Source organism: Pleurodeles waltl, chromosome 5, assembly GCF_031143425.1.
Source record: "Pleurodeles waltl isolate 20211129_DDA chromosome 5, aPleWal1.hap1.20221129, whole genome shotgun sequence".
In the NCBI taxonomy this organism is placed as follows: Eukaryota; Metazoa; Chordata; class Amphibia; order Caudata; family Salamandridae; genus Pleurodeles; species Pleurodeles waltl.
Window position 1 is genome coordinate 1,771,724,412 of NC_090444.1, and position 23,017 is coordinate 1,771,747,428.

The 23,017-nt window shown below is 48.7% G+C and overlaps 1 protein-coding gene across 1 annotated transcript in view; it reads right to left on the reverse strand.

The window, feature by feature from the left end:
- Positions 1 to 23,017, reverse strand: part of WDR43 (WD repeat domain 43) — a 462,775-nt gene that overhangs the window by 7,834 nt on the left and 431,924 nt on the right. The window contains exon 15 of the mRNA XM_069236209.1: positions 4,595 to 4,708. Coding sequence (XP_069092310.1) covers positions 4,595 to 4,708 — 114 coding nt within the window. The remainder of the gene's footprint in view (positions 1 to 4,594; positions 4,709 to 23,017) is intronic.

The window sequence follows — 23,017 nt, forward strand, 5'->3', positions numbered from 1 at the left end:
TTATACTTTTTTTCCACCCTTGGTGTGATTGCCCTACTTTTGACCGGCTCCTTAAAGATGTCTTTTGCGTGCCGAAGCATACCAGGGAGCATAGGCAGGCTTTGGTAGGAGCTGTGGGTGGCGGAGAGGGTGTTGAATAGAAAGTCATCCTCGACTTGTTCTGAGTGGAGGCTTACATTGTGGAATTGTGCTGCTCTAGCCACCACCTGAGAATATGCAGTACTGTCTTCTGGTGGTGATGGCTTTGTAGGGTATGCCTCCGGACTATTATCTGACACAGGGGCGTCGTATAAGTCCCATGCGTCCTGATCCTGGTCACCTTGGCTCATGGTGGTGTGAGCCGGGGAATGTGATGGAGTTTGTGCTGGTGAGACGTGAATTATAGGTGGAGGAGAGGGTGGCGGAGTAACCTTTTTCACCATTTTTGTTTGTGGTGTTTGGTCAGTTTGAAATTCCAGTCTTCTCTTTCTCCTAATAGGGGGAAGGGTGCTTATCTTTCCTGTCCCCTGCTGTATAAAAATACGTTTCTGCGTATGGTCTACATCGGTGGATTGCAGGTCTTCCTCAAACCTATGCTTTCGCATTTGGGAGGTCATTGATTGGTCTTCTGTATAAGAGCCTGAAACTGGGTCGGTTGCAGGTTGTTTTGGCACCGAAACCCTGTCTGCATCTTTTTTCGGCTCCGAGGTGACTTTTTTCTTTTTCGGAGTCGAAACATCTCGGCGTCAATCTTCGTCGGTGCCGCTGTCTCGGCGTCGAGCCGTGTCTACACCGCTATCTCGGTGTCGATGTATGTCTCCAGCACTTTCTCGGTCCCGAGAAGGCTGCGTGCCGGTGTCTCGACCGGAGTCGGACGGTCTCGGCACTGTTTGGGCCTTTTTCGGTGCCGACGGTCGGTCACCGAATTTATGGGTGGAGCCATGGCCTGGTGGCAGTGGCGTCCCCTGGGCCTTGACAATCTTCTTATGAGTGGTTTTCGACATCTTACTCACGGTTCGTGGATCGTCGAATTCCTCTGAGTCCGATTCGTGTATCGAAAAGGTTTCTTCCTCTTCTTGTATCTCGAACTCTCGGTGGGCTGTCGGCGCGGACGCCATCTGAAGTCTTCTGGCTCGACGGTCTCGGAGTGTTTTTTGGGACCGGAACGCACGACAGGCCTCGCAGGTGTCTTCACTGTGCTCAGGTGACAGGCACAGGTTGCAGACCAAGTGTTGGTCTGTATAGGGGTATTTATTGTGGCATTTGGGACAGAAACGGAACGGGGTCCGTTCCATCGGCGTTCTTCTGCACGCGGTCGGGCCGACCAGGCCCCGACGGGGGATCGAAAAAAATTACCCCGAAGGGCACCGGAGCTCTTCGATCTTAGACGCGGTGTTGAATCTAACTACGCCAATCCCGAACGCAACAATACCGACGAAAATCTTCCGAAATTAGCTATCTTTCCGTTCCGAAGCTCGGAGCGACAGGAACACGTCCGAACCCGATGGCGGAAAAAAAACAATCGAAGATGGAGTCGACGCCCATGCGCAATGGAGACAAAAGGAGGAGTCACTCGGTCCCGTGACTCGAAAGACTTCTTCGAAGAAAAACAACTTGTAACACTCCGGCCCAACACCAGATGGCGAGCTATGCAAAACATGCGAATCTACAGCGACTGATGCCACGAACATATATTTTCTTAGTTTATTTTAAGAACCACAGGTTAAAATTTTACATGTAATACTTCAAATGAAAGGTACTGCAGGTAAGTACTTTAGGAACTTTGAATAATCACAATAGCATATATACTTTTCAAATAAATCACATATAGCTATTTTAAAACTAGACAGTGCAATTTTCAACAGTTCCTGGGGGAGGTATGTATTTGTTAGCTTTTGTAGGTATGTCAACCACCTACGGGGTTCAAGTTTGGGTCCAAGGTAGCCCACCGTTGGGGGTTCAGAGCAACCCCAAAGTTACCACACCAGCAGCTCAGGGCCGGTCAGGTGCAGAGTTCAAAGTGGTGCCCAAAACACATAGGCTTCAATGAAAAAGGGGGTGCCCCGGTTCCAGTCTGCCAGCAGGCAAGTACCCGGGTCTTCGGGGGCAGACCAGGGGGGTTTTGTAGGGCACCAGGGGGACACACAAGTTAGCACAGAAAGTACACCCTCAGCAGCACGGGGGCGGCCAGGTGCAGTGTGCAAACAAACGTCGGGTTTTCAATGGAAATCAATGGGAGACCAAGGGGTCTCTTCAGCGATGCAGGCAGGCAAAAGTGTGTGTGTGTGTGTGGGGGGGGGGGTGTTTAGCCACCACCTGGGCAAGGGAGAGGGCCTCCTGGGGGTCACTCCTGCACTGGAGTTCCGATCTTTCAGGTCCTGGGGGCTGCGGGTGCAGAGTCTTTACCAGGCGTCGGGATCAGGGAGTCAGGCGGTCGGGGGGAGCCTCGGGATTCCAAATGCAGGCATCGCTGTGGGGGCAACTCTGGTTACTCTCAGTCTCGGAGTTGCCAGGGAGTCCTCCCTGAAGTGTTGTTTCTCCACAAGTTGAGCCGGGGGCGTCGGGTGCAGAGTAGCAAGTCTCACGCTTCCGGCGGTAAACGCAGTTGTCTTGAAGTTGCTTCTTTGGAAACAAAGTTGCAGTCTTGGGTGAACAGGGCCACTGTCCTTGGGAGTTTCTTGGTCCTTCTAGAGCAGGGCAGTCCTCTGAGGATTCAGAGGTCGCTGGTCCTGGGGAAAGTGTCGCTGGAGCAGTTTCTTCAGAAGGGGGGGGAGACAGGCCAGTAGAGCTGGGGCAAAAGCAGTTGGTGTCTCAGTCTTCTCTGCAGGGTTTTTCAGCTTAGCAGTCCTCTTCTTCTTAGGTTGCAGGAATCTGAGTTCCTAGGTTCAGGGGAGCCCCTAAATACAGAATTTAGGGGTGTGTTTAGGTCAGGGAGGGCAGTAGCCAATGGCTACTAGCCCTGAGGGTGGGTACACCCTCTTTGTGCCTCCTCCCAAGGGGAGGGGGTCACATTCCTATCCCTATTGGGGGGGATCCTCCATCTGATGGAGGATTCCTAAAAGTCAGAGTCACTTCAGCTCAGGTTGCCTTAGGGGCTGTCCTGACTGGTCAGTGACTCCTTGTTTTTCTCATTATCTCCTCCGGCCTTGCCGCCAAAAGTGGGGCCGTGGCTGTAGGGGGTGGGCAACTCCACTAGCTGGAATGCCCTGTGGTGCTTTAACAAAGGGGGTGAGCCTTTGAGGCTCACCGCCAGGTGTTACAGCTCCTGCAAGGGGGAGGTGATAAGCATCTCCACCCAGTGCAGGCTTTGTTACTAGCCACAGAGTGACAAAGGCACTCTCCCCATGTGGCCAGCAACATGTCTCAAGTGTGGCAGGCTGCTAAAACCAGTCAGCCTACAGAGGTAGTTGGTTAAGGTTTCAGGGGTGTATTTTACAATAAAATGTACACTGGCATCAGTGTGCATTTATTGTGCTGAGAAGTTTGATACCAAACTTCCCTGTTTTCAGTGTAGCCATTATTGTGCTGTGGAGTTCGTGTTTGACAGACTCCCAGACCATATACTCTTATGGCTACCCTGCACTTACAATGTCTAAGGTTTGGCTTAGACACTGTAGGGGCACAGTGCTCTTGCACTGGTGCCCTCACCTATGGTATAGTGCACCCTGCCTTAGGGCTGTAAGGCCTGCTAGAGGGGTGACATCTATACTGCATAGGCAGTGTGAGGTTGGCATGGCACCCTGAGGGGAGTGCCATGTCGACTTACTCATTTTGTCCTCACTAGCACACACAAGCTGGCAAGCAGTGTGTCTGTGCTGAGTGAGGGGTCCCCAGGGTGGCATAAGACATGCTGCAGCCCCTAGAGACCTTCCCTGGCATCAGGGCCCTTGGTACCAGGGGTACCAGTTACAAGGGACTTATCTGGATGCCAGGGTGTGCCAATTGTGTAAACAAAAGTACAGGTTAGGGAAAGAACACTGGTGCTGGGGCCTGGTTAGCAGTCCTCAGCACACTTTCAAATCAAAACATACCATCAGCAAAGGCAAAAAGTCAGGGGGTAACCATGCCAAGGAGGCATTTCCTTACAGGAAGCATCCAAAAAAGTGCACTGGCTTGTCAATGCATCTGAATAACCTTAAAAATAATATATGCTTCTAGTAGGCACAAGGTGGCACTTTTATCCCATGCATGTGAGTGTGAATAAAATGACTGCAACAAGTACACTATCCACATCATCAACAACATAATATAAAGGCAGCACAGTGTAACCATCCGGATATACTATCACTTAGTACTGATCTCATCTGCATTCAGACTGCTAAAGCTATGGGTCACATTCTGAAAATCGTGAAAACAAAAGCCCAATGTAAACTTATGAATAAGTGGAAAGTCAAAGTTGTAAGGCTCTCATTAAAAGTGTTAAATGAAGTTGTCACAAACATGTACAGAGCTAGTTTATACCCTGGACACCATGAGAAAAAAAAAAACAATCACATTTGCTTTTTTCTGAAATCATTCAAATCAGAGCCCAATGATGAAATCTGAAAAGGTGTGAAACCAATTTCTACCTATACTCAAAAGCAAACCATATCTGATCTATTCAATATTTGCTCACCTGTGTAATTAGAAGAAATAGTTTTCCATGAAACCGGGACAGCTTTTGAAGCATTTTAATTCTGTTTTCCATTAACTGGTATAATGTTCCAAGCTTTGGGATTAGGTCTGGTAACTGTAAAAGAAAAGTGAAAATTCAATAAAGTGTCGGTTTTATATTCCATTTGTGTTTCATTACATTGTAATCACTCTCCCAAAGTCAATACACAATTATCTGAAACACTGAACCCTATTTTCCAAAATATGCTATACTGAGCAGATAATAAAACCCAGAGTTGAAATGTGTGCTCGTTTTTTTCTCACCTGCACCTGTTCTGATCACTTGAATGCTTAGTGTTTTTTGAAGGTGTGTATAGTCGACCAAGTGGCTGCCATACATATGGTGTGAATCAGCTAAAAGAGCGAGGTTACCCCCTTTTTTCTTGGTGTGCTCTAGGTTTCTCTTTTAGCCATACTGTACCATTGGGTAGCACATCTGGATTGCTGTACTACCACTGTGCAATGCTACTCTACCCAGGCAAGCAGGGGCTCACCAGTAAGCAAGGGAAAGACCCTATTATTGGCATGGTTACCATCTTTTTGCCTGCTGTCCGTATGCTTGGACTGTTTTTCACTGGGATCTGGCGGACCAGGACCCCAGTGATTGTGCTCTCTCCCATCCTAATTTGATTGCCTAGGACTTTGCACATCCCCGCAATTGGCATACTGGTGCCCCCTGATAAGTCTCTAGTATAGGGTACTTAGGTACCCAGGGTACTGGGGCAGCAGGAGGTCCCAGTGGGCTGCAGCACGTATTGTGTCATCCATAGGAGCCCATGCAAAATGTGTCTGTAGGCCTTCCATTGCAGCCTGCGTGAAAAGGTGCATGCACCCTTTCACTACAGGTCACTGAACCAACTCACTGTAAGTTACCCCTATGGGAGGCCTTCCTAGCTCAGAGGGCAGGGTGCAGGTACCTGTGTGTGAGGACACCCCTGCATGAGCAGAGGTGCCCCTACGAACTCCAGCTCCATTGCACTGGAGCTCGTAAGTGCGGGGAAGCCATTTTACCCGTGTACTGGACACAGGTCACTACCTGTGTCCAGCAACACAATGGTAACTCTGAACCTGTGCATGTTTAGTATCAAACATGTCAGTCATACCAAAATACTGTTGCCAGTATTGGCTGCATGATTCCATGCACTTTGGGGGCTCCTTAGAGGACCCCCAGTATTGCTACCACCAGTCTTCTGGGGTTTTCCAGGCAGCCCGCGCTGCCTGGAAAACCCTATTAAAACTGGTAGTAGCAATGCTGGGGGTCCTCTAAGGAGCCCACAGAGTCCATGGAATCATACTTCCAATACTTGCAACAATACTGGGGTATAATTCCAACATGTTTGATACCAAACATGCCCAGGTTTGGAGTTACCATTATGTAGCTGGACATAGGCAGTGGCCTATGTCCAATACGCAGGTAAAATCGGAGCCCCACACTCAAAGTCCAGGAAAATGATCCTGGAGTTTGTAGGGGCACCTCTGCTGTTAAAACCAAATTCTAGTCCCATTGGGGCATAATGATTGGGAAGGAGGAAACATGATTAACCCCTTTTAGAAACCGGTTTACAATAGGGAATTTGAATAACTAGGGTTGATTTGGAAATCGTAGGAAAGCAGAAATGGCAGACAAATACCCTTTCAGGGTGCCCAGAGCAGAGCTCTGCTGGACGAAATAAAGTATAAACAAAATAGCCTGGGAAAGAGACAGAAGGGTCAAAAGACTTGTGTAAGGAAATGCCTCCTTGGCATGGTTGCCCCCTGACTTTTTGCCTTTGCTGATGCTATGTTTACAATTGAAAGTGTGCTGAGGCCTGCTAACCAGGCCCCCGCACCAGTGTTCTTTCCCTAACCTGTACTTTTGTATCCACAATTGGCAGACCCTGGCATCCAGATAAGTCCCTTGTAACTGGTACTTCTAGTACCAAGGGCCCTGATGCCAAGGAAGGTCTCTAAGGGCTGCAGCATGTCTTATGCCACCCTGGAGACCTCTCACTCAGCACAGACACACTGCTTGCCAGCTTGTGTGTGCTAGTGAGAACAAAACGAGTAAGTCGACATGGCACTCCCCTCAGGGTGCCATGCCAGCCTCTCACTGCCTATGCAAGTATAGGTCAGTCATCCCTCTAGCAGGCCTTACAGCCCTAAGGCAGGGTGCACTATACCATAGGTGAGGGTACCAGTGCATGAGCATGGTACCCCTACAGTGTCTAAACAAAACCTTAGACATTGTAAGTGCAGGGTAGCCATAAGAGTATATGGTCTGGGAGTCTGTTTTGCACAAACTCCACAGCACCATAATGGCTACACTGAAAACTGGGAAGTTTGGTATCAAACTTCTCAGCACAATAAATGCACACTGATGCCAGTGTACATTTTATTGTAAAATACACCACAGAGGGCACCTTAGAGGTGCCCCCTGAAACTTAACCGACTGTCTATGTAGGCTGACTAGTTCCAGCAGCCTGCCACACTAGAGACGTGTTGCTGGCCCCATGGGGAGAGTGCCTTTGTCACTCTGAGGCCAGTAACAAAGCCTGCACTGGGTGGAGATGCTAACACCTCCCCCAGGCAGGAGCTGTAACACCTGGCGGTGAGCCTCAAAGGCTCACCCCTTTGTCACAGCCCAGCAGGGCACTCCAGCTTAGTGGAGTTGCCCGCCCCCTCCGGCCACGGCCCCCACTTTTGGCGGCAAGGCTGGAGGGAACAAAGAAAGCAACAAGGAGGAGTCACTGGCCAGTCAGGACAGCCCCTAAGGTGTCCTGAGCTGAGGTGACTAACTTTTAGAAATCCTCCATCTTGCAGATGGAGGATTCCCCCAATAGGGTTAGGATTGTGACCCCCTCCCCTTGGGAAGAGGCACAAAGAGGGTGTACCCACCCTCAGGGCTAGTAGCCATTGGCTACTAACCCCCCAGACCTAAACACGCCCTTAAATTTAGTATTTAAGGGCTACCCTGAACCCTAGAAAATTAGATTCCTGCAACAACAAGAAGGACTGCCTAGCTGAAAACCCCTGCAGAGGAAGACCAGAAGACAACTACTGCCTTGGCTCCAGAAACTCACCGGCCTGTCTCCTGCCTTCCAAAGAACTCTGCTCCAGCGACGCCTTCCAAAGGGACCAGCGACCTCTGAATCCTCTGAGGACTGCCCTGCTTCGACGACGACAAGAAACTCCTGAGGACAGCGGACCTGCTCCAAAAAGACTGCAACTTTATCCAAAGGAGCAGCTTTAAAGACCCCTGCAATCTCCCCGCAAGAAGCGTGAGACTTGCAACACTGCACCCGGCGACCCCGACTCGGGTGGTGGAGAACCCACAACTCAGGGAGGACCCCCGGACTACTCTACGACTGAGTACCAAAACCTGTCCCCCCTGAGCCCCCACAGCGCCGCCTGCAGAGGGAATCCCGAGGCTTCCCCTGACCGCGACTCTCTGAAACCTAAGTCCCGACGCCTGGAAAAGACCCTGCACCCGCAGCCCCCAGGACCTGAAGGACCGGACTTTCACTGCAGAAGTGACCCCCAGGAGTCCCTCTCCCTTGCCCAAGTGGAGGTTTCCCCGAGGAAGCCCCCCCTTGCCTGCCTGCAGCGCTGAAGAGATCCCTTGATCTCTCATTGACTTCCATTGCGAACCCGACGCTTGTTCTAACACTGCACCCGGCCGCCCCCGCGCCGCTGAGGGTGAAATTTCTGTGTGGGCTTGTGTCCCCCCCCCGGTGCCCTACAAAACCCCCCTGGTCTGCCCTCCGAAGACGCGGGTACTTACCTGATGGCAGACTGGAACCGGGGCACCCCCTTCTCTCCATTGAAGCCTATGCGTTTTGGGCACCACTTTGAACTCTGCACCTGACCGGCCCTGAGCTGCTGGTGTGGTAACTTTGGGGTTGCTCTGAACCCCCAACGGTGGGCTACCTTGGACCAAGAACTGAACCCTGTAAGTGTCGTACTTACCTGGTAAAACTAACAAAAACTTACCTCCCCCAGGAACTGTGAAAATTGCACTAAGTGTCCACTTTTAAAATAGCTATTTGTGAATAACTTGAAAAGTATACATGCAATTTTTATGATTTAAAGTTCCTAAAGTACTTACCTGCAATACCTTTCAAATGAGATATTACATGTAGAATTTGAACCTGTGGTTCTTAAAATAAACTAAGAAAAGATATTTTTCTATACAAAAACCTATTGGCTGGATTTGTCTCTGTGTGTGTACCTCATTTATTGTCTATGTGTATGTACAACAAATGCTTAACACTACTCCTTGGATAAGCCTACTGCTCGACCACACTACCACAAAATAGAGCATTAGTATTATCTCTTTTTACCACTATTTTACCTCTAAGGGGAACCCTTGGACTCTGTGCATGCTATTCCTTACTTTGAAATAGCACATACAGAGCCAACTTCCTACAACTTGTCTGTACACCAAGCCACAAAGTTCTTCCAAAGGCAGGGGTATACCGTTTTGGTGGAGGGTCGTCTGGCAGTCAAGATTACATTACAGACTTTGGGCAGACGGTCGACAGCTGTCAACTGCTGCCGTTCAATCTCAACGCAAAAAGGCGCAAACAGCACAGGTTCAAGTGAAGAATCCTTCCCTGCTACTGTGACAGAAGATCCTCTCGAAGGGGCAGTCTGATCAAAGGCCATGATCAATAGCACTGAGCAGATCCTTTGTGCCCAGTCCAGAGCCACAAGGATTACTTGGGCCTGGTCATTCTTGATAATCTGGACAGAAGTGATATGGGCAGAAAGACGTACAGGAGGCCTTAGTTTCAGTGGAGATGAAAAGCATTGCCGAGCCACCAACACTGCCACCTTGTGGGCAAACCGATCTAATAAAAGCTCTCCCCACTGCTGAAAGAGACCTTGCCCTCAGATTGAGCTGCCATTCGTGATGGACTAAGCATTGATGGCTGAGTGAGTACGCTGTCACGTTCAGAGAGCCAACCAGATGCTGAACCACCAGGGAAATGTCCTGTAGTTCCAGCCATGTACAGAGGCGCAGCGCCTCTTGACAAAGGGTCCAAGTCCTCACCCTTCCCAACTTGTTGCAGTACTGCATGGCAGTGATGTTGTCTGAACACCTGCACTACCTTTCCTTGAGAGAGAGAAGAAAAGCTTTCAATGCAGCCTGATTGCCCACAGTTCCAACAAATTGATGTGGAATTCGGATTCGGACGGAGATCAGAAGCTTCTGATCTATGCCTCTCCCAGATGACCGTCCCATCCCATCAGCGACGCATCTGTCACTACTGTCAGATGTGGTTGTGGAAGGGAAAGGGATCTACCCATGGGCCAATCACGGTTCAATAATCACCACTACAGATGTCATGCAGTTCCCTCTGAGATCTGGACCATGCCGTAGAGATTCCCCCGATGCTGCGCTCCTTGGAATTTCAGGACACACTGCAGAACCCACATATGCCATCTGGCATGATTCGCCAGCAGGATGCTGGGGGATGAGGCCCAGCCACCTCACTCATTCTCAATGAAATTCAGGATATAGGCCGAAACATCAATATCATAGCTTGAATATCCTGGCTCACCACTCTCGAGGATCAGCTCAAAACTGCACTGGTGTTCAGAACAGCTCTGATGAAAGGGAGTGTCAGAGGGAGTCAGGTGTGACTTCAGCACGCTGAAAGTAAACCCCAGCAAATGCATGACTTCTGCTGTAGTATGGAGGTGGCAGACAGTCTGGGGCAAGCCCACCTTTAACAGCCAGTCGTAGAGGTAGGGGAAGACGGATGAGCTGTGACAACTGCCATCACTTTGGTGAACAATCGAGTGGCACTGGTAAGGCCAAAGGGGTGCACTGTAAACTGAAAGTGCGTGTGGCCTACTGTGAAGTGCAAATAACATCTGTGAGATCAAATGACACCTCCAGGTCTTGGAAATTGATAGATGATTGTAGCGATCCAGCCTCCTTACCCGGCTCTTCAATTCTCTCCGCAGTATGGGCGGAGCATTTTGGCCAATTATACGAAGGTCCATCTGAAGTATCTATTAGGACCCGCAACGTTCCCATAACCCAAGGGGCCACCCCGATTAAATTTACTCTAGATGAAACTAGAGCTGCAATTGATTCATTGAATTGGGGAAAGGCCCCTGGTAAGATCCCGGGCGATTTATATAAGACAAGACCTGATATATGGGCACCTTATCTTAACCTAATCTGCAATGCAGTTGCAGTGGGAGCTCCTGCTCCACCTTCTTGGAAAGGGGCTGAGATAGACCCCATCTTCAAGAAAGGTTGTCCAATAATCCTGCCAATTATCGACCGATATGTTTACTTGATAACTCCCAAAAAATGTATGCAAAACAGCTTTTCGTCTCATTTAGACAAATGGATTTCGGAGTCTGAAGTCTTATCTGATTTACAAGTGGGGTTTAGACCCGCGGTTAGCACCATAGACCAAGCCCTATGATTCCTGGCAATCAAATGGAAGAATGTGGACCTGGGGGGAGGGGGAATTTGTATGTGATTTTCATCGACCTCAGCCGCTTTTGATTTGATTCCCAGGAATATGCTATGGTTAACACTTTTAAATATGGGGTTCCCATCTGGCCTTCTGAAACTCATTACTAGACTACATGATAACACCTATGCACAAATTAGGTGCGGCAAGGAGGGTGAACTGACAGACCCTGTAGCTATCAAAAGAGGAGTTAGACAGGGCTGTGTCCTGGCCCCCACTCTTTTTGCTCTACATTAATAACTGCATCCACTATTTAGAGAATTGTATTAATGACTCGCCCAAACTGGCTGGAAAGAAAGTCCGGTGTCTGCTATACGCAGACGACAATTCTGCTAGCTAAATCACCAATAGGAATCCAAAATCCGGTCAACCAATTTTGTGATTTTTGCAGAGACTATGGGCTGGATGTCAACGTCAAGAAAACGAACCTTATGATTTACAGCACCTCAAGAACACAATCTTGCGCAAGAATAGTAATGAACTCAATTCCGTTGGAAAAAGTGGAAGAATTTGATTACCTAGGTATCAGGCTATCTAATACAGGTAACTGGGAGGCAGCTATTGATAAAGGGGCACTTATAAGTCAAAGAGGTGGGGCACTAGTTCGCAGATCTAGAAAGGCACCGAGCCCCCCCCCCCTCCCCCCCCCCGAACACAATTGCGGAGATGGATAAGTTACTTACCTGTAAATCCTAGTTCTCTTCCAGGGGTATCCTCATCAAAGTCATAAACATTGAATATTCCCGCCCTTGTGCGGGGACCCCGGAGCATATATATATAAAATACATACATATTATCATGTGTAAAACAGCAATGCAGGCTATAATCATAAATAGGCTAAAATGCTTTATTTCTATGCAAGTTTTTTTTTTTTTTTTTTTTATATTATAAAATCACAATAGATCATAAATATCTACCTAAGCCCCAAAAACTGGACTTAGAGAAGTAAACAGCAGTAAATAGCAGAGAAAAATAGAAAAAAACACATTGAAAAACAATGAAGCATTCTTAGCCAATAGGCTGCATGCAGGTTAACACAGGAGAACCATAAAAACTTTGGCACCGTGCCTTTAAGACCCTGAGCACCTCCAGTATCCCACCATGCCTCAGGGGTGAAGGGAAGGTGACAGTTGGTTCACAGTTAGGTCAGTACTTTTTTACGGTGACAATCTGTGTAACTGATCAGAAAGATAATCTGTCCTGCACTTCTAGGAGACTTGATTCCGGGGAGGAGGGTGGGTTGTTTATGACTTTGATGAGGATACCCCTGGAAGAGAACTAGGATTTACAGGTAAGTAACTTATCCTTCTCTTCCAGGGGATCCTCATCAATAGTCATAAACATTGAATAGATTAGCAAGCCCATCCCTAAACTCTGCGGACTGTCTGAAAGAAGTGCAGGAAAGAATACATATTCATGCAAATAGATTTCTAAGAGAGGCCTGCCCCACCTGGGCATCCGCTCTTGCATCCGAGTCTAAACAGTAATGCTTAGTAAAGGTATGCACAGACTTCCATGTAGCAGCCTTACAAATCTCGGAAATTGGTACATTGTTAAGGAGGGCAGCAGTAGCCGCTTTTCCCCTTGTGGAATGCGCTTTTGGCCTAGCCAGTAATTGCTTATTAGCCAGTTGGTAAGTGTTAACAATACAAGACACAATCCATCTTGATATCGTTCGTTTAGACGCTGCCTCTCCTGTTCTTAAATGACCATAATTCAGAAACAAATGGTTAGAATGTCTAATCGGTTTTGTTTTGTCCAAATAGAATTTCAGCACTCTTTTCAAGTCGAAAGAATGCAATGCTTTCTCAGCCGGAGTCTCCGGATTGGGAAAGAAAGTCGGTAAAGATATAGTCTGATTGATATGGAATTCTGACACCACCTTCGGAAGGAAAGATGGGTGAGTTCGCAGAACCACTCTATTATCGTGAAAAACCGTGTACGGTTCTCTGCAAGACAGAGCCTGAATTTCGCTGACCCTCCTCGCTGAAGTAATGGCCACCAAAAAAGCCGTCTTCCACGTAAGGTGCTGTAAAGAGGCCTTGTGGATAGGTTCAAAGGGAGGGCCCATAAGTTTTGACAGGACTACATTCAGTTCCCATGGAGGAGAAGGTCTCCGAATGGGAGGAAAAACCTTTTTCAATCCTAAGAAATCCTTGACTACAGGTATCGTAAAGAAGGATTCCTGAGAAGGCGACTTACGATACGCTGTAATTGCAGACAAATGAACCTTAATAGAAGATACCTGCAGACCAGACTTCGCCAGATGAAGCAAATAGGACAGTATGACATCCTCCTGAGCTCGTATGGGATTTATACCTTGTTGAGAGCACCAGATGTAAAATCTCTTCCACTTAAAAGCGTAAGAACGCCGCGTGGAAGGTCGTTTGGACTCTTTCAAGATGTTCATGCACTCCTGTGAGAGCCCTAGGTGCCCATACTGTAGGAATTCAGGAGCCATGCTGTCAAGCTCAGAGAGGGAAGGTTGGGATGTAGGATTCTGCCTTCCATTCTGCTCAGGAGATCCGGTCTGCACGGCAACCTCCTGTGAGGTTTTTCCGATAAGTTGAGTAGATCCGTGTACCAGAATTGGCGGGGCCATTGTGGCGCTATCAGAATCATTCTGGTTCTGGAGTTGTAAAGTTTGTTGATTACTGCCGGTATGAGGGGAATCGGTGGAAAGGCGTAGAGAAATATCCCTGACCAGTTGATCAACAGGGCATTCCCTTGAGATCCCGGACGGCAGAACCTGGATGCGAAGTCTGGGCATTTCTTGTTTGCTTCGTCTGCAAAGAGATCCAACTGGGGTCGACCCCATTGACCGAAGATGTCCTCGACGACTTCGTCGTGTAGGACCCAGTCGTGCGCGTCTACTAGATGTCTGCTCAGGAAATCTGCCTCTACGTTTTGCTGACCTGGCAGGTGTATCGCTGTGATAGACATTCCCCTGGCCAGGAGCCAATGCCATATCGTTTGGGACTCTCGAGACAGAGGTAGTGATCTTGTTCCCCCCTGTTTGTTCAGGTAATACATTGTGGTTGTATTGTCTGTCTGAATTAGGAGAGATTTCCCCTGAACCAATGGAGAGAAAGATTTGAGAGCCAGATGGACCGCTCTGAGCTCCAGTAGATTTATGTAATAGTTCTTTTCCTTGTCGGACCACAGACCCTGAGCTTGGAAGGAACCCAGATGAGCACCCCAACCCTGAAGAGACGCATCCGTTACCAGAGTGTCGGCTGGAATTGTCTGGTGAAACGGAGAACCTATCGACAGGTGAGGTCTGTGCATCCACCATTGTAGTGATTGAAAGGCCGCTGCTGGTAGTCGTACTCTGTCCTCCCAGCGACCAGTCTTTTGGCTCCAGTTGTTCTCTAATGCCTCCTGAAGGGGCCTCATGTGTAGCCTGGCATTCGGGACAATGAAGATGCATGAAGCCATGGAGCCCAGAAGCGATGTCACCTGACGAGCAGTAGGTGCATCGGCTGTTAATAGTTGTTGACACTTCCTGTGGATTGATAAAAGTCGTTCCTCCGAAGGATACACTCTTTGGAGCTCTGTGTTTAGTATAGCTCCCAGGTAGTGGAGGTTTTGTGTTGGAATCAAGGTTGACTTGTTTTGGTTGATTTGAAGACCTAGAGACTCGAAAGTTCTTAGTACAATGTCTCGATGTTTTCTCGCCTGATCCGGAGAGGAAGCCTTCAATAGCCAGTCGTCCAGGTAGGGGTAGACGAATATTTTTTGCCTTCGAAGATGTGCCGCTACCACTGCTACACATTTTGAAAAGACTCGGGGTGCAGACTTCAGGCCGAATGGTAGGACTCTGAATTGGTAGTGCTGTGACGCTATCTGGAAACGTAAGAATTTCCGATGTTTGGATGCTATTGGGATGTGAAAATATGCATCCTGTAGGTCGATGGAGCACATCCAGTCTCCCTGATGCAGTTGCGGAACAATCTGGTGAAGGGCTAGCATCCTGAACTTCTGTTTTCTTATGTACTTGTTCAGGAGCCGTAAGTCCAGAATTGGCCTGAAGATGCCCTGTTGACCTTTTTTCGCCACCAGAAAGTAACGGGAGTACACCCCTTTTCCTTTTTGTGCCGGAGGAACCTTTTCTACAGCTTTCTTTTGTAGGAGTGCAAGAACTTCCTTGCGTAGCAGGCTGAGATGAGAAGGAAAACATCTTGCTGGCGGCAAGTGTGGCGGAGGTTTTTTGAAAAGGAGAGAATAGCCATGTTCGACAATATTGAGCACCCATTTGTCTCTTGTGATGGAGTGCCACTCGTGAAGATGATGCGTAATACTTCCCCCCACCGGAGTGGTGCACAGTGCTGAGGGAAGCAATGCTTCATTGCTTTGTTGGTGTCTTTGCTGTAGACTGTTGAGGTCTACTTGCCCCTCGGTCTCTTGTGGGTCTACGTGCCTGAAACAGGGGACGTCCCTGTCGTCGTTGTGGCCTCTGAGACCAGTGAGGGGTTTGAACCCTCTGCTGGAAAGGTCGTCTGTCGTACGGCCTGTACCTCCGCCTGAAGTCTTTCTTACGTTCCAGGCCCACTGCCCTCATAGTGTCCACCTCCGTTTTCATTCGGGCCATCTCTTCATCCGCGTGGGTACCGAACAACGAATCCCCGCTGAATGGGAGGTTTAAAATGCGTTGCTGTGCTTCCTGTTTCAGACCCGTGAGCCGTAGCCAGGAAGACCTCCTAGCGCAGATTCCGTGCGCATACCCATGCGCAGCCAAATCCGCCCCGTCCGCCGCCGCGCTGATGACCTGGTTAGATACTAGGCCCCCTTCCTGCAAGATTTCCTGGAAGTCCTGTCTATCTTCCCTGGGCAACTTTTCTGTAAATCTGTGGAGTGAGTCCCACAGAGAGCGGTCATATCTGCCCAGAAGTGCTGAGGCGCTGGAGACCTTCATAGCAGATGCCGCCGTACCGCACATCTTTCTCCCCAGGGAGTCTAGGTGTCTGCTCTCCTTATCCGGGGGGACTGTGGAAGATGATGCCACAGAGTGTGTTTTTCTGGCTGCGGCTAAGATAACAGAGTCCGGTGGCGGATCCTTCCGCAGGAATAAAGGATCTTGCTCCGGAGCTTTGTACTTCTTTTGAATCCTAGCCGGGCAGACTTGAGTGGCTGGAGTCAGAAAGGTGTCCATAGTAGGTTGCAGCAAACCCGGTACTAGTGGCAGCAGTTTTCTCGAGACTGATCTGTGTTGTAGGGTCTCAAAGATAACTGAGGATGAGGTGGCCGGCTCCGGTACCTCAATATTTAGTTTCTGCGCTCCCCTTAAAAGAACCTCATTAAAAGTGGTGATATCATCCACCGGTGAGATCCTAGCAGGTGGAGAATCTGTCAGTGTGGGGGAGTAGCGCCCAACAGACGATCCTGAAGAAGACCAAGAAGGTGATCTTCTGTGTGGTGTTCGCGACCTCCTTCGGGAACGAGACCTGCTACGAGAAGCTGTAGCAGAGTGTGCAGGTCTTGTGGTCGGCTGACGAGAAGCAGAACGAGCCCGTCCTGCTCTAGCTGTAGGCGATGGCGTTCTAGGTAATGAGGCAGTAGGAGAATACATCCTAGAGTATTGGGAATCCGGGGATGCTGCCGGTCTATTCAGGCTCTCTAAACATCTAGGTGATAGAGTGATGGGAGAAACATGCCCCGATGAGCCCGCTCTGGAATGGGATGATGCACTCCGTATAGAGACCACCGGTGAGGGAGCTTTATCCGCTGGCTCTACTGCCTGTGACACAGCTGAAGGTTGTGTCGACGTCGATTGCATCCTCGACGTCGAAAGATGCGATGGCTCGGCTGTTCGACGTCGAAGGTCTTTACGTCGAAGGCCTTGACGTTGAATGTCTTGACGCCGATCGCGGGACCTGGACCTACTCGCCGTCGTGTGTCTCGACGTTGAGTGGCGAGTGGTCGACGGCGGATGTTCATGCCGTCGTGGTGTTTTTGGCGTCGTGTCCTTCGACGCCAAGGGGCGAGATGTTCGACGGCGAACGGGAGCGCCGGAGATGGCTCGACGCCGAACGGCGGTCTGCCGTCGACGGAGATGTACCCCTGTGCTGTCCATGCTTCGACGCTTTGTCCCTCGATGTCGGTCTGGTCAGCGTCGACGGCGATCTATGCCGGTGAGACGGTGGCGCCGATGACGTCGATGGAGAACAAACAGGCACAATCCTACCTGTCGACGTCGATCTGGCCATTCCTTCTGTTGTAGGCCTGGGAAGTGAAGAGGATGTTGACTTTTTCCTCTCCTGAAGCCCATGTAGCCTGATTTTCTCTGTCTTTGAGAGTCCTCCTTGACATCTTCTTACAATACTTGCAGGTGTCAGGACAGTGACTCTGTGGCAGGCAGACAATACACAGAGAGTGTGGGTCTGACTGGGCTTTCTTCTTCCCACAAGAAGGACATTTTACAAAAAGATGGCATTTTCTGTCAGAAAAGACTGCCAAACTCAGACAAAAGATGTTATCTGTCGAGTAAACAGGAAAAACACTATTTTTAGGGATTTTTCTGAAGAAAAAACTCAGAAAAACTGAGAGCTCAATGCTCCAGGATCCTCTCAGAAGAAGCCGGAAAAAAAAGAACTGACCTAACTGTGAACCAACTGTCACCTTCCCTTCACCCCTGAGGCATGGTGGGATACTGGAGGTGCTCAGGGTCTTAAAGGCACGGTGCCAAAGTTTTTATGGTTCTCCTGTGTTAACCTGCATGCAGCCTATTGGCTAAGAATGCTTCATTGTTTTTCAATGTGTTTTTTTCTATTTTTCTCTGCTATTTACTGCTGTTTACTTCCCTAAGTCCAGTTTTTGGGGCTTAGGTAGATATTTATGATCTATTGTGATTTTATAATAAAAAAAAAAAAAAATAAAAAAAAAAAAACTTGCATAGAAATTGTAGGAAGTTGGCTCTGTATGCACTATTTCAAAGTAAGGAATAGTATGCACAGAGTCCAAGGGTTCCCCTTAGAGGTAAGATAGTGGCAAAAATAGATAATACTAATGCTCTATTTTGTGGTAGTGTGGTCGAGCAGTAGGCTTATCCAAGGAGTAGTGTTAAGCATTTGTTGTACATACACAGACAATAAATGAGGTACACACACTCAGAGACAAATCCAGCCAATAGGTTTTTATATAGAAAAATATCTTTTCTTAGTTTATTTTAAGAACCACAGGTTCAAATTCTACATGTAATATCTCATTCGAAAGGTATTGCAGGTAAGTACTTTAGGAACTTCAAATCATCAAAATTGCATGTATACTTTTCAAGTTATTCACAAATAGCTGTTTTAAAAGTGGACACTTAGTGCAATTTTCACAGTTCCTAGGGGAGGTAAGTATTTGTTAGGTTAACCAGGTAAGTAAGACACTTACAGGGCTTAGTTCTTGGTCCAAGGTAGCCCACCGTTGGGGGTTCAGAGCAACCCCAAAGTCACCACACCAGCAGCTCAGGGCCGGTCAGGTGCAGAGTTCAAAGTGGTGCCCAAAACACATAGGCTAGAATGGAGAGAAGGGGGTGCCCCGGTTCCGGTCTGCTTGCAGGTAAGTACCCGCGTCTTCGGAGGGCAGACCAGGGGGGTTTTGTAGGGCACCGGGGGGGACACAAGCCCACACAGAAATTTCACCCTCAGCAGCGCGGGGGCGGCCGGGTGCAGTGTAGAAACAAGCGTCGGGTTTGTAATGGAAGTCAATGGGAGATCTAGGGATCTCTTCAGCGCTGCAGGCAGGCAAGGGGGGGGGTTCCTCGGGGAAACCTCCACTTGGTCAAGGGAGAGGGACTCCTGGGGGTCACTCCTCCAGTGAAAGTCCGGTCCTTCAGGTCCTGGGGGCTGCGGGTGCAGGGTCTCTCCCAGGTGTCGGGACTTTGGATTCAAAGAGTCGCGGTCAGGGGAAGCCTCGGGATTCCCTCTGCAGGCGGCGCTGTGGGGGCTCAGGGGGGACAGGTTTTTGTACTCACAGTCTTAGAGTAGTCCTGGGGTCCCTCCTGAGGTGTTGGATCACCACCAGCCGAGTCGGGGTCGCCGGGTGCAGCGTTGCAAGTCTCACGCTTCTTGCGGGGAGCTTGCAGGGTTCTTTAAAGCTGCTGGAAACAAAGTTGCAGCTTTTCTTGGAGCAGGTCCGCTGTCCTCGGGAGTTTCTTGTCTTTTTGAAGCAGGGGCAGTCCTCAGAGGATGTCGAGGTCGCTGGTCCCTTTGGAAGGCGTCGCTGGAGCAGGATCTTTGGAAGGCAGGAGACAGGCCGGTGAGTTTCTGGAGCCAAGGCAGTTGTCGTCTTCTGGTCTTCCTCTGCAGGGGTTTTCAGCTAGGCAGTCCTTCTTGTAGTTGCAGGAATCTGATTTTCTAGGGTTCAGGGTAGCCCTTAAATACTAAATTTAAGGGCGTGTTTAGGTCTGGGGGGTTAGTAGCCAATGGCTACTAGCCCTGAGGGTGGGTACACCCTCTTTGTGCCTCCTCCCAAGGGGAGGGGGTCACAATCCTAACCCTATTGGGGGAATCCTCCATCTGCAAGATGGAGGATTTCTAAAAGTCAGAGTCACCTCAGCTCAGGACACCTTAGGGGCTGTCCTGACTGGCCAGTGACTCCTCCTTGTTGCTTTCTTTGTTCCCTCCAGCCTTGCCGCCAAAAGTGGGGGCCGTGGCCGGAGGGGGCGGGCAACTCCACTAAGCTGGAGTGCCCTGCTGGGCTGTGACAAAGGGGTGAGCCTTTGAGGCTCACCGCCAGGTGTCACAGCTCCTGCCTGGGGGAGGTGTTAGCATCTCCACCCAGTGCAGGCTTTGTTACTGGCCTCAGAGTGACAAAGGCACTCTCCCCATGGGGCCAGCAACATGTCTCTGGTGTGGCAGGCTGCTGGAACTAGTCAGCCTACACAGACAGTCGGTTAAGTTTCAGGGGGCACCTCTAAGGTGCCCTCTGTGGTGTATTTTACAATAAAATGTACACTGGCATCAGTGTGCATTTATTGTGCTGAGAAGTTTGATACCAAACTTCCCAGTTTTCAGTGTAGCCATTATGGTGCTGTGGAGTTCGTGTTTGACAGACTCCCAGACCATATACTCTTATGGCTACCCTGCACTTACAATGTCTAAGGTTTTGTTTAGACACTGTAGGGGTACCATGCTCATGCACTGGTACCCTCACCTATGGTATAGTGCACCCTGCCTTAGGGCTGTAAGGCCTGCTAGAGGGGTGTCTTACCTATACTGCATAGGCAGTGAGAGGCTGGCATGGCACCCTGAGGGGAGTGCCATGTCGACTTACTCGTTTTGTCCTCACTAGCACACACAAGCTGGCAAGCAGTGTGTCTGTGCTGAGTGAGAGGTCTCCAGGGTGGCATAAGACATGCTGCAGCCCTTAGAGACCTTCCTTGGCATCAGGGCCCTTGGTACTAGAAGTACCAGTTACAAGGGACTTATCTGGATGCCAGGGTCTGCCAATTGTGGATACAAAAGTACAGGTTAGGGAAAGAACACTGGTGCTGGGGCCTGGTTAGCAGGCCTCAGCACACTTTCAATTGTAAACATAGCATCAGCAAAGGCAAAAAGTCAGGGGGCAACCATGCCAAGGAGGCATTTCCTTACAGAAATAAAGCATTTTAGCCTATTTATGATTATAGCCTGCATTGCTGTTTTACACATGATAATATGTATGTATTTTATATATATATGCTCCGGGGTCCCCGCACAAGGGCGGGAATATTCAATGTTTATGACTATTGATGAGGATCCCCTGGAAGAGAATTACAATGTACAAATCCGTGCGGCAGCCCTGTATGGAGCGGAACTTTGAGGTTCACGCATAAAACTGGACTTTTTACAAACTAAAGAAAACAACTTCCGTAGACAGGTTTCCAAGTTAGGAAAAGGCACACCAATGACCCCTCTCAGACTCGACCTAGGATTAAATAGTATTAAAAACACAGTAGCCCTGAGACCCCTCTCCTACTGGATCCGTCTATGGAAAACTATCGAACTTGAACCATTCAGGGTGGCGATAAGAGAACTTATAGCATCGCCCCAAGGACCAAAAAAAATCCTATGGCTGAAGGAGATGAAAGCTGCTTGGGACAATTTAGGATTTCCCCACTATTGGAAACACCCTGAACTGATCCCTACTAACGCAAGACAACTTGTTAAAAGAAGATATTGGGAGAAAACCAATGAAGATTTTCTGCATTGCAACAGGGTGGGCAGGCTAACATCAGAATTCCTCCAGCTTAAACATGAACCCAGGCCCGAGATCTTCATGGATCGCCCTATGTCTGCATATGCTCGTGCCCTACTCCTCCAGCTAAGATATGGTACCCTGCCTATTTATAGTTACACGGCTTGTTGGCCATAAAATCTCTCTGACTGACAGATGTATACTCTGCCATCATTATAAGGAAACAATTGAGCATATGCTGTTTTTCTGCCCCCTTTATAAGAGCCCTAGAGGGAGGTGGATTATTCCTCTTTGCAAAAACTTATTACTGCAGGACCGAGCTAACGCCACTAGAATATGCAGATATGACACATCCACATTGGTAGTTAGCTCAGTCTCCAAATATCTAACCGAAGCCTGGTCCATTCGTCGCAGGTACATCTTAGCCACGGGTCCCTCAGTCAGCTAGGTACACTCCCCTTATTCATAGAAGGAGGTTTTAACAAGAAATATTTATTCCTGATCCCTAACTTTTAAACCCTCAGATATATTATGTAATATGATACTGAAGTGAATCCTATTTAACACTTATGTGGTTTCTCCAGGAACCTTTTTTAAGAATTTGCGGTCCCTTATAGGAGATAAGACCCCACAAGTTTATAGAGATGTTTTTAGTCGAATTGTTATATTTTATACACAAGCCTTTTCTTTAAGTATTTATTATATTGTATGGCTCATTTCGTTTTTAAGTATGCTTAAAGTTTTAGTGCCAAGGAGCACATTGTCTATATTTATCTGATTGCAGGTTTCTACGTTCTACTAGTACTATGTATATTTTAATGGTTCATATTTTATTATGTAAGATTGTTATTTCGTATTTTAATGGTCTAAATTTTTAGACCGAATGAATATAAAGAAATTAAAACATCTGTGAGTAGGTAGGATGGGAATGTGGAAATAGGTATCCTGCAAGTCCAGTGCTACAATCCAGTCTCCTGGGTCCGGAGCAGACAAAACCAGAGCCAGAGTAGGCATTTTGAACTTCACCTTTTTGAGGAAGAGATTGCAGGACGGGAGGTCCTGGACACGGCGAAGGCCCTTAAAGTAGCAGGAATAACCACAACCTACTTCTGTCTCAGGGACCCTTTCTATTACTCCCTTGGCCAAGACAGTTGTAACCTCCTCATGGAGAAGCGCCAAGTGATTGTCCGTCATCTGATCCTCTCATCTGATCCTAGGTTGGTGGCATGTCTGGAGAAGTCGTCTCAAAGCGGAGTGAGTAGCCCCTTTGGACTATATGCAAAACCCACCTGTCTGACATGATGAATCCGCAGCGTGGTAGGTAAAGGCAAATTCTGCCTTTGACTGGCACTTGGTGGGGAGGGGTCAGACTAAGAAGGTTTGGAGACTGCTTGGGGGGGGGGCAGCATGCATAGCAGGTGGCTGAAGGCAAATTAATGTGGTGGGAGCCCCCCCTTCCAAGGCCACGAAAGGGGCGAAAAGCGGACTGAGGGGGGCCAGGGACATTTGCAAGGCCCAAGGACCTGGCTATAGCATGAGAATCTTTTAAGCGCTTAAGTGCAGTCTCTGCTTTTTCTCCAAAGAGAGGGGTGCTATCAAAGGGCATGTCCATAAGATTGGCTTGGACAGCCCACGAAAAGCCAACTGTCCTCAACAAGGAGTGGCACCACAGGGCCACTGTCGATGCAACCGATCTACCCAGTGAGTTGGTCGTGTATAATCCACAACAGATAGTGAACTTTGCT